This window comes from Thrips palmi, unplaced genomic scaffold (assembly GCF_012932325.1).
Source record: "Thrips palmi isolate BJ-2018 unplaced genomic scaffold, TpBJ-2018v1 HiC_scaffold_10, whole genome shotgun sequence".
Taxonomy (NCBI): domain Eukaryota; kingdom Metazoa; phylum Arthropoda; class Insecta; order Thysanoptera; family Thripidae; genus Thrips; species Thrips palmi.
Window position 1 is genome coordinate 1,382,859 of NW_023144621.1, and position 12,079 is coordinate 1,394,937.

The following is a 12,079-nucleotide window of genomic DNA, read 5'->3' on the forward strand; positions in this document are numbered from 1 at the left end:
GGCGTTTAGATTTTTTTTTAATGGGCGACTTTAAATTTTGACGGGTGGTACGATGGGACCATGCCGTTGCCATGGAGATTTTTTTTCATGTTTTGACCATTTGCTCAGAACATATACGATTTCTTGTTACTTTGATGAGCCAGGAGGTTTAGTTTTGAGGAGTGGCACATTTTTTATTTGAACCATTTTTTCATATCATTAACGGTTTTCGTTTTCGATTGTTGCAAATTTATGTTTTTCGCGTTTACGGAAAATTTCCACGATGAATTTTCGAAAAAAATTGGAATTTTCGTTTTTTTCATGGTTGAAATAGTTTAGAGTTGTTTATTTGAAAATCGGAGAGGGGGGGGGGAAGAATCCACGGACCTCGGACAATAGGGGTTCTTGGGAACCCCTAAAAACGTTTCAAAATCGACGAGCGCCGCACTGAATCCTGAAGTTAAGCCAAAAACAAATTTTTCCGCATTTTTTTCGATTTTTTTTTTACCATGTTTGAGGTTGCGCAACGCGTTTGAAGCTTTTAGCCAAGTAATGAGTTTCAGTGAATTATACTTTCTGGTTCTGTATTGCGAGTTTTGATCGTTAAGAGATAAACGAAACGCTCAATTTCTCATTCCTGTAAAAGAATTTTCGATTTTAGACCCATCGCTCCACCCTAGGGATAGTCCGGAGGTTAGTGGAACCCACCTTGCAAAATGTGATACCGGAATGCCACTTGGCACAGTTGTTTTACTATCCCCAAGGATCATTTTAAGAGGTGGAGCCCAGGTGGACCCCCCTGTAGAGCGGCGGTACACGCGTTTGCCTATTTTCCAGGGGCAGAATTGGAAATCATTCGAAATAGACCTTATCTGACTGGCTATGGACCTTATCTGACTGGCTATCAACTTGATATTTGGTACAGGACCTCTTCTTTGGATGCCCAACGTGATTTTATTCTGGTTGGTGACGTGGCTATGCGTCAAACGGGAATTGCCCACCTCCCAGAAGCAAAATACCGTTTTCGCGAATGTAAAGTTCTTGACGTCCATTAATCGGTGCATTCAAACTCCTGGGTAATCGATTGAGTATAAAACACATTTCATCACTGCATGCGTTTAGAGTGTGGACGTGGAAGAGCCTCGAACGCGCATTGAGGGTACGACATTGGTGCACGCAGTCCAATAGCTTACATGCAGATAGAAATATATGCTGGGAATGATCCACGGGTGCTGCCGTATGTGGGCTACTTGACGTCACTGAAAACGTGATGGTCGGACACATGGCCAACTTACGGCGTGACAAAAAGTCACGCCAAAAGTTGGCGTGTCACGAAATTCACGCCGAAAAACGGCGTGACATGTGAGTCGCACCCTCATTTGGCGTGAATGACAACGCGTTTTTTGAGTCAAGTCACGCCAAAAAGCGGCATGCCAAGAAATTCACGCCAAAAATTGGCGTGAATTTTTGAGTCACGCCGATTTATGGCGTGACTTTTCTGCCATGCCGTTTAATGGCGCGACACTTAATTCACGCCTCTGCAGCGGCACGAAGTCACGCCGATAGATTTTCAGTGGTGAGGGCACCCTCTTTCGCAACAATTCTCTCGTGCACGACGCCCCCTTTTTTCATGGGGGGGGGGGCCTCTGCTGTCGCCCCTACTTTGAAGCGACCGCCCGATACATACTCTAAAAAATAATGGCATTTCTACAACACCGTCGTATGGTAAAAGTACCAACTTCGGTATGGGAAACGACAATCCTATACGTGATTTGGAAAATTCCTACGCTTTTCGTTCTTTTGCCAATGCGGTGTAGTAAAAATCCGAACCGAGTAAAGGAATTTGATTTCCTATACTCGTGATTGGTTTTTTGCCACACTTTTTAGTAGAAATCCTATTACTTCAGGCCGTTGTATAGTGCTTTTCCTGCAACGCGTTAGTAAGAATCGGGGCGGAAATCTTTGGGATTCTTACTAACGCGTTGCAGGAAAAGCACTATACAACGGCCTGAAGTAATAGGATTTCTACTAAAAAGTGTGGCAAAAAACCAATCACGAGTATAGGAAATCAAATTCCTTTACTCGGTTCGGATTTTTACTACACCGCATTGGCAAAAGAACGAAAAGCGTAGGAATTTTCCAAATCACGTATAGGATTGTCGTTTCCCATACCGAAGTTGGTACTTTTACCATACGACGGTGTAGTAGAAATGCCATTATTTTTTAGAGTATGTATCGGGCGGTCGCTTCAAAGTAGGGGCGACAGCAGAGGCCCCCCCCCTCCATGAAAAAAGGGGGCGTCGTGCACGAGAGAATTGTTGCGAAAGAGTGTGCCCTCACGTCAAGTAGCTCACATACGGCAGAACCCGTGGATATTCTTAATTCCCAGCATATATTTCTATCTGCATGTAAGCTATTGGACTGCGTGCAGCGTGCACCAGTGTCGTACCCTCAATGCGCGTTCGAGGCTCTTCCACGTCCACACTCTACACTGAAAATCTATCGGCGTGACTTTGTGCCGCTGCAGAGGCGTGAATTAAGTGTCGCGCCATTAAACGGCAAGGCAGAAAAGTCACGCCATAAATCGGCGTGACTCTAAAATTCACGCCAATTTTTGGCGTGTTTTTCTTGTCATGCCGCTTTTTGGCGTGACTTGACTCAAAAGACGCGTTGTCATTCACGCCAAATGAGGGTGCGACTCACATGTCACGCCGTTTTTCGGCGTGAATTTCGTGTCACGCCAATTTTTCGCGTGACTTTTTGTCACGCCATAAGTTGGCCATGTGTCCGACCATCACGTCTTCAGTGTAAACGCATGCAGTGATGAAATGTGTTTTATACTCAATCGATTACCCAGGAGTTTGAATGCACCGATTAATGGACGTCAAGAACTTTACATTCGCGAAAACGGTATTTTGCTCCTGGGAGGTAGGCAATTCCCGTTTGACGCATAGCCACGTCACCAACCAGAGTAAAATCACGTTGGGCATCCAAAGGAGTGGTCCTGTACCATCCAGTTGATAGCCAGTCAGATAAGGTCCATAGCCAGTCAGATAAGGTCTATTTCGAATGATTTTCAATTCTGCCCCTGGAAAATAGGCAAACGCGTGTACCGCCGCTCTGCAGGGGGGTCCACCTGGGCTCCACCTCTTAAAATGATCCTTGGGGATAGTACAACAACTGTGCCAAGTGGCATTCCGGTATCACATTTTGCAAGGTGGGTCCCGGTATGCGCCGCTAACGTCCGGACTAGGAGCATGCCATGTACTCTCTCTAGTTTCTAGAGTGGTTTTTGGAGAGTTTGTTTGCATTTCCACTTAATTTCAAGAACATTAGAGAAACTTGGCCAACAAGCGGTTTACAAAGTCTTTGCAGTTGTTTTCCCTATGGCTATTTCCCTGTCATTGAGAGTTTTGTCGGTTCGCTTCTTCGTCCCCTGTCAATGGTTTTGTGTTGCAGTCTGAACCCGAGAAAGCTGTGGAGGTGCCACAACCTCATGCGGACGCTACCGCTCCCCCAGCTCAGCATGCGGCAACTCAGACATCGACCATTGTCTTGAAGAAAGAAACTGAAGACCGACTTACACGCATGGAGCAGCAGGTATGCATCTCAATCCATTGCGCTTCTACATGGAGAAGCCGAAATGGCAGGTTAGCGGCACCCGAGGGGTGAATCACTAGTGTACTCATGTGTACAAATTTGCCCGTACTCAGTGTACTCACAAGTTTAAAAAAGGCGGAATTCTGTAGGTTTTTGACCGATTTAACGTCGAGTGCCGTTGAAGACGTGAAATAAAGCCTGAAAACGTTTTAAATTATGAAATTTGTGAGCAAAGCAAGGTGTACTCACCCGTATTCATGTACTCATGTGTACACCAGAACGCTGAGTGATTCACCCCTCGGCGGCACCGACAACACGCGCCAGCCTCGTTCGGTGCAGTGGTCGCCAAATGCATGCACGGTCAGGGCTCTTCAAAAACGGCAAAACGGCCGCACTGGCCGAGCTCGGCCGGCGACAGGCACACGACAGGCCGCCGGGAGCGGCCAACGCCAGGGCTGGCCGGCCGCAGCGGCCTGGACACCAGGCCGGCCGGCCAGCGTAGGCCGGCTGCCCAGTAGCCAATAAGATTCACGGATGCGACCAAGGTGGCGCCCTCATATCAAGCGTACAGGTGCGACACTACCCGTTCGCGGGCAGGTGACTCACTGGGCGGCCTGCTTGCGGCCTGGCGCTGGCGCTGGCCGAGCTCGGCCAGTGCGGCCGGCCTATTCTGCCGTTTTTAAAGAGACCTGTGCAAGGTGTGATTTTTGCGATTTTCCGATTAATCGCCACACTGAAAACGTGATGGTCGGACACATGGCCAACTTACGGCGTGACAAAAAGTCACGCCAAAAGTTGGCGTGTCACGAAATTCACGCCGAAAAACGGCGTGACATGTGAGTCGCACCCTCATTTGGCGTGAATGACAACGCGCTTTTTGAGTCAAGTCACGCCAAAAAGCGGCATGACAAGAAATTCACGCCAAAAATTGGCGTGAATTTTTGAGTCACGCCGATTTATGGCGTGACTTTTCTGCCATGCCGTTTAATGGCGCGACACTTAATTCACGCCTCTGCAGCGGCACGAAGTCACGCCGATAGATTTTCAGTGCAAGGTTCAAAAACCAAAATCGCATCACGATTTTTTGAGAAAATCGCATCGCACCTGCGATTAATCGCAAAGTCACCCGTCCCTAATGGAAACAATACCATTGCAGATCGCTTCGCTGAGGAAGGCCAACGTGCAGTTGCTGAAGCGTCTAGCCGAACAGGAAGAAACCCACTCCAAGGTAAGTAACCCGCACTGGTGGAACCAAGACAACGCCCACTGTTAAAAAAAATCTGAAAATTCAGACCACTTTTGTCAGACTTGGTGGTCTGAATCTACTTTTCAGACTTGTTTCAGACTGCTTGTCTGAAAATTTTGCCTTCCGGTATGAAAATTGCGACCTGATCGTCTCAGAACCTGAATTCAGACCAGCGCAGTCTGAAAATTTAGATGGTTAAGTCTGAAAATTCAGACCAACCCAAGATTTCGTTTGTCCGCTAGATGGCGCGCATGTTGTGGAACATACCTACTTCTGTTTAAAAGGCTTCTAATGTGAAAACATATTGGTTCAAAAGTTCCAAATTGATAGGACTTAATCGGCCATATGAGAACCATTCTCTGCCGCAAGATTTATCTCCCTAATATGGGTGGAAGTTGAACAATCCACATTCTAATTTACCTCTCGCGAGTGGCTCCGTGTCGCCATTTCCTTGGGTGCCACAGGCCGGCCTCTCGAGAGTCAGGGAAAAGGACAGAGAACCTTCTCCCTCATCACAATTTTTACTCAATGTTGTCCTCTCTGGAGGTTCACACACACCTGAGATTCTTTCTATGTCATATTGAATATGTCACGAACCTTAAAGTTCACAATCTTCGTACAGGACTGAATTTTCAGACCACCAAACTCTTAAATGTAAGACTCTCGAGTTCTGAATTTTCAGACCATCTAAGTGGTCTGAATTTTCAGACCTCAAGTCTGTTAATAACTTCTTACCAATTTGGTCTGAATTTTCAGACTTTTTGTGAAGCGTACGTAGTCTGCACTGCATGACAAAGTGTGAATAGTACAACTAAAGTACACAAAAACTTTACACCAGAAGTACTACAGGGATTGTACTATATAGTACAACGAGAATTGCACCATCCACAACGAGGCCTGGACTTCCCAGCACTCGTCATGCCGGTTTCATTGTATTTTGTACGGCAGTTGTTGTACTTTGAGAGTACAATAAATTCCTAGTAAAAAGAATTGGCCAGGAATTTGTGTACTTTTGTTGTGGTTTTTTCTTGCAGTGTTCTTGAAGCGTACAAGCGCCAGCTCATGCGCTCCTTCCCCCCGCATGGAGAGAACTGCGTGGAAGCGTAATTTTTCGCTTCAAGAAGGGCGTAAGGTCTCCTGTCATTTGGCCCACGCTTTAGGTTTACTACTCTCTGGCATTCTACACACTACAAACCTAACTGTCTACTTAGTACACACTTACAATTGCATGCATGCAAGTACACACTTACAAACGCATGCTTCGCCAAGTACCTACTTACAAATGCATACTTGGCAAGTACACACTTACAAACGCATCCTTGGTGCCGTATAGCTCCATGTTAAACGTAGGCATTTGTAAGTGTTTACTTGCCAAGCACAGGCATTTGTAAGTGTGTACTTGCCAAGCATGCGTTTGCAAGTGTGTACTTAGTAGACAGTTAGGTTTGTAGTTGTAGGAACGTGTCACGCGATCCTTTGAGCATTGTGGCACATTCCTTTAAACGTGAATAAGCTAATTTATGGCTTATGAACGTCCAAACGAATAAGTCACAATGCTCTTAGGAACGTGACGTTTTGTCACATTCATTTCAACGTGATGTCACGTTTCTTGGATCAGAGTGTAGTGCCTGGACTCCTTGCGGTGTGGACACTCTCATTCCAGGAACGTAACATCACGTTGAAACGAACGTGACAAAATGTCACGTTCGTTTGAGCATTGTGTCACATTCAATTGGGTGTGAATTGGCCAAAAATCAGCTTGTTCTTATTCAAGCGAACGTGACACAATGCTCTAACGAACGTGACATTTTGTCACGTTCGTTTCAACGTGATGTCACGTTCCTAGAATAAGAGTGGACTCAGCAGTGATTTATTGCTAAGGGCGAAAAGATATGCACTTAATTATTCTATTTGTACCTTTATCTATCATCACTGTTCGGTTATTGCCATAAAAATAGAACGAGTATTGTAACACTATCCCTTTGTACAATTTTTTAGTGGTCGCTCCCACATTTTTGCGCATACGTTCTTTTCGTGCAAATCTGTTCGCAATTTGGCACGAATTTGTGCGATATGCGTTCAAATTTGTACGAAAAAGTTCGCATGCTCAAAATTCTCATGAGGCCACGCCCAAAATTGTTCAAAACTATTCAGAGTGTCGCTCGCTTCCTTCATGGACAGCCTCTCTACGTTGTCCTTGTTTTTGTTCTTCCTTGACCATGTAATCGTGTTGCAGTTCAAAGCAGATATATGCGTGGAACCAGCTAGTTTTACTCCGGCGCGGGGTGTGCAGTTTCCAGTTTCCGGCTTCAATAAAGAGGCCGAAGTTTACCGATTGAGAACAATCGCCCTCGAGCAGCAGGTAAGATTCCTCCTGCCGAGCAGGAGAAGACACACTTGTGTATCCTTTTGATTGGTTTCCTGGCAACAATCCCCTTGGGAGTTTACTGAGTTCCGTTATTCTTCGAATTTCACTGAAAGTCTAAGAGTAAGACAACTCACCAATTTTCAGCGACATATGTATCATAGGGTCGTACGCAAATGTATCATCAAAAAGCGGGTCGTGCTCGCTCAAATGTAACATCTAAGAAATGGGGAATACTACAATGTAAGAAGGTCAGTCATCAGCGAAACCTGGCCTTTGTTTTTCTGGGCTAAATATAAGCCACTAATGGTGATACTCGTTTTTCTGTGGTACATCGTACCATTCTTTTCTGTGGGAAAACGTCGAAGTATCTTTGTGCTATCATGATGAAACTGGTGTCTCTAATTCCATTCAAATCCCAAGTCGCATGCCGAATATCTTCTTGTTTCGAAAAGTTAGATTGATTCGTCTGACTTCTCAACGCCAGGAATAAATCTTCGATTCGCAGTTCTCTAAATTATACTTATCTCAGTTACGCTATTGTATTACAGATCACTTCCCTCAGGAAGGCCAATGTTCAACTTCTCACGCGGTTGAAAGATTGCGATGCTGTACAAGAAAAGGTAAGGAACTAGTGGGGTGGCAACTACTCGTAGGCACGGTGGGCACAAGCAGGGGGTGGCAACCGCCTAGAACGAGCGTGAAGCGATGCTCGCGCCGTCAGTGCAGAGGTTGCGCACTTGTTCGAGATTATGAAAACTATACTGTGATTTTCAAAACGCTTTGCACCGGTGGAAAGGGCTTGAAATTTAGGGTACATGAGGCTAATTGCTCTTCTCGTAACTCCCCCCTTACCTGATATTAAGGCGCAGTGAAAACACCGAAAAACACGAGAAATTATCAAATTAAGGAAAAATCTCGGATGCGCCATGTTGATGTAAATGATTCCGCCCTTGTCTTTGGTTGAATTGGAAGTATCGGGCAGTCTACTAGGCCTAATGCACCCCAAATTTTGTGTGCTCTTTTGAACTGTGCAAACACTGTAAAAATTTTTTTTAGTTAAATTCCTATACATGTATATGAAGCTATTTACATATACACGCATAGGAATTTTACCATGCACTCGTATGGTAATTTTCCTATACATCAGTACGGGATTATACCTATTACGTGTATAGGCGTTCTCCCATCCGTTGTATAGGAATTTTCCTATACATCGGAATGGCGTAACTGCAATGCATTTATGGGATCTCCACCACAATATCTAAATTAGACGGCTGAACCGGATGAACTGTCAGATATTTAATACAACGGCCGAACTTTCCGCCGTAATAGATCGTCGAGCATGGATCACTACTGATCCTTCATCACGGTCTTCCAAATTGGCAAAGTTCGACTTTACCACAAGGACACCCAAGGTGAAAGTACTATCACTTCAGTAAAAATGATGTAAGAGTTGAAAGGTCCTCAACTTTCTTACAACGTGATGGGTCGCGAGCCCCCTGACCTAACCAAATTCCTAGCCGCAGCGTGCACCGAGAAGTAAGTCCGTCGAAACGACACTAGCGCCATCTAGCGGATAATCCGGAAAGTGGGCAAACAAGCACCTTTTGTGAATTGTGTACGTTTTTAACAAATAATCGCACTGATTACCAGTGTTAAGACAAAATACAATAATAAGAATAGCTGTTCATGAGGTTGATAGCAAATTCCTTTTTTTCAGTTGGCCATATTCCTATACAGGGCTGCAAAATTCCTATACATGCATAGGAATTACTCAAATTCCGATACATGTACAGGAACATTCCTATACATTTTCAGCCCGAATAGCAAAAAACCTATACAAATCGGAATATTCCTATACATGTATCGGAATTTGAGTAATTCCTATACATGTATAGGAATTTTCCTAGACCACTGTATGGTAAAATTCCGAACATTTTTTACAGTGAAGCGTTTTGCAATCAACGGCCTAGATCTTACAATCGAAGCAAAATAAGTAACCCCTGCATCTTACTCGCGCATTGCTTCACGCGCTTCCTAGGCCGTTGCCGCCCCCTGGCACAAGTGTCTAACCAGATTTAGTTTTCTAATCGTTTTCTTTGCCTATGCATATTTCTTAATTTTTCAGTGATCACAAATGTACTTTAGATCGTTTCTTTTTGTCCGATTGAAGATTAATTATTGAGTTTTTCTTTTGTGGTTTGAGGTGGAGGAAAACAAAAAGTTGAAGGAATCTAACTACGCTTTGTCTCAGCAACTGGGAGCATTGCAAACTGAGGTATGATAAATTTCGCAATTGAGTAAGTTTTCCTGTGAGTGTCAGAATTAAAATGCATGTTTCAAACTCCTCGAAGCGCCCTGTTTAAAGCGTCCTACCTTATCTTAGCGTTTCCGGGTAAATGACCTTTTTTGGTCGTTCCCGCGTTGAGAATCCTTTCCATAATGCGCACACATTTTTCTATGTTAGTCTTAGTCAAAAATCACTCCTTTTAAGGGGGCAATACACTGAAAATGGCCCAAAACTGACTTGTGCGATTGCTACCATGCGCATTGTTGAGCGTTGAGCGTCAAGTTCAATTTAGAGTCAGTTTGTCAGAAGAAAAAAAGATATGCGACTGGTCGAATTTTTTTTCGATTCGTTACGAAATTTCTGAGACCGATTGGGTCCGATTCGGTAGATTGTAAGCAGATTCCATTCAACCATGGAGGAAATCTTTGACTCGCACATGTAGATGAAGCAACACTAAATTACGCTACGATTCTGTTTTAGATCGCTTCCCTGAGAAAGGCAAATGAGCAATTTCGCATGCGATTGGAGGATTGTGATGCTGCACCAGGAAGGGTAAGCAACGAGTGGAGTGGCAACTGCTAGGAATAGGTTTAGCTTAATTTTCAAAATCCAGTGTACGTTTCATTCCAATCAGGCTTTCTTGGAATCGGTGTATTTGTATTTAATAGATATTAAGTGTGTTTTCTTGTACGATTGAAGATGAATGACTTAGTTTTTCTGTTTAAATTTGAGGTGGAGGACAAGTTGAAGGAATCGAACGTGGTTTTGTCTCAACAGTCGGAGAAATCGAAAACTGAGGTGGATGAGCTCGATAGGTTGAAGGAGTCTAACTTCACTTTGGCTCAACAATTAGAGAAATCGAAAAGTGACCTGGAAGAGATCAACAAGTTGAAGCAATGGAACCTCTGTTTGTCTCAAGAAGTAGAGAAATCGAGAACTGAGGTATGACTGAATTTGCGAGTGCAATCATAGGCAGATTTGATTTTAGCATACAGTGCAGTGCACATTTAATTGCTGGGCTGTCTCTTACTGTTTATTTGGCATGAATCAAAATGTCTCCCTCTTAATAGTGTGAACCACGTTTATCCCACGTTTGCAAGAAAGAGACAGCTGTCTATCACCTGCGAATGTGAGGCACTTTTTTCCCCACAATTTCTGCCTTTGGTTCCCTGTGGTTGTTCACTGCCACGGGTCCCGCGCTCGCAAGTGAGTGACATCGATGTCTCACGCGCGTGGGACTAGCGTGGTTCAATCTTGAAAGCGTGAGACAATTTACTCTTCACCAAATAGGGCATACAGGACAAGAGCCCCGTCCCGTTTGAGCCCCGGATGGTCTGAGCCCCGACCTGAGCCCCAACCTGAGCCCGGGTTGAGCCCCGACTTGAGCCCCGACCCAAGCCCCAATTTTCAGAGCCCGGATTGAGCCCCGACCTGAGCCCCGTATGAGCCCTATTTGAGCCCCACTTGAGCCCCGTGGCAATAAATCATGCAAAAATGCGTGATTTCAGGTCGCGGGGCTCAAATGGGGCTTAAACGGGGCTCCAACGGGGCTCAGGCCGGGGCTCAATCCGGGCTCTGAAAATTGGGGCTTGGGTCGGGGCTCAAGTCGGGGCTCAACCCGGTTTCAGGTCGGGGCTCAGACCATCGGGGCTCAAACGGGACGGGGCTCATGTCCTGTATGCCACCAAATAGTGTGATCGAGTGTGATACTGTCCACACTTGGATTTTCAGTGTATTCGATCCGACCAGAAAACTTCGGATTCGCACATATCTGGGTGAAATAAAAATAAATTACGCAACAATTCCATTGCAGATCGCTTCGCTGAAATATGCCAACATGCAACTCCATACACGACTAAAGGATCAAGATGGACTTCAAGGAAAGGTGAGCAACTACACGTTAGCACACTGGTAGCCAACGAATGTGACATCACATTCGTTTGAACGTGAAAACGGCGATGTCAGTTTGAACGTGACAAACAGAGAAAATTCATACTCAAACGAATGTGACACACCGCACCGCTCTGCCACATTACTTCGGGTGTGACACGAAATCAGCAGGCAAACTGTCACATCAAAACGAATGTGAGACATGGTACCCATTGACGTGTCACATCCAAACGAATGTGACACCCATATGCTGTCACGTTCGTTTGAATGTGACATGCCCGAATCGTCACATTCAATTGAACGTGACACGCCATAACCTGACACTTATGGCGTGTCCGGGGCGTGTCACGTTCGTTTGAATGTGACAATTAGGGCATGGGTAATTCTTTCCCAAGTCACCCGAGGTCCCGAAATCGATGTCTCCGATTTCGACGAAACTTTGTGGGTGTGTTCCCTATGTAGCAAAGAGCTCCAGAAAAAATTTTCAACTTTTTTGGTCGGCCCAAAAAATTTTAATTACGTATTTTGTAAAAAACACTGAAACCTGCACTAAAAATTTGTTTGTTGCTCGAGGGCGACCTGCCCGGTGGATTTTTTTTCTTTTCATGGTACTGAAAAAAAAAGTCCCCGAGAGCCACTTTAAAAGTCACTTGTTCCAGGAGATATGGACCAAAAAATTCGTTTTTCGCGAATACCCAAAAAATGC

At 44.9% G+C, this 12,079-nt stretch overlaps 1 protein-coding gene across 21 annotated transcripts in view; it reads left to right on the top strand.

The window, feature by feature from the left end:
* The window catches only part of LOC117651134, a 47,732-nt gene that overhangs the window by 19,798 nt on the left and 15,855 nt on the right, over positions 1-12,079 (top strand). For all 21 annotated transcript variants that reach the window (XM_034395026.1, XM_034395002.1, XM_034394957.1 and 18 more), the window contains 8 exons: positions 3,439-3,579; positions 4,736-4,807; positions 7,062-7,187; positions 7,742-7,813; positions 9,400-9,471; positions 9,964-10,035; positions 10,216-10,425; positions 11,297-11,368. In XM_034395026.1, coding sequence (XP_034250917.1) covers positions 3,439-3,579; positions 4,736-4,807; positions 7,062-7,187; positions 7,742-7,813; positions 9,400-9,471; positions 9,964-10,035; positions 10,216-10,425; positions 11,297-11,368 — 837 coding nt within the window. The remainder of the gene's footprint in view (positions 1-3,438; positions 3,580-4,735; positions 4,808-7,061; positions 7,188-7,741; positions 7,814-9,399; positions 9,472-9,963; positions 10,036-10,215; positions 10,426-11,296; positions 11,369-12,079) is intronic.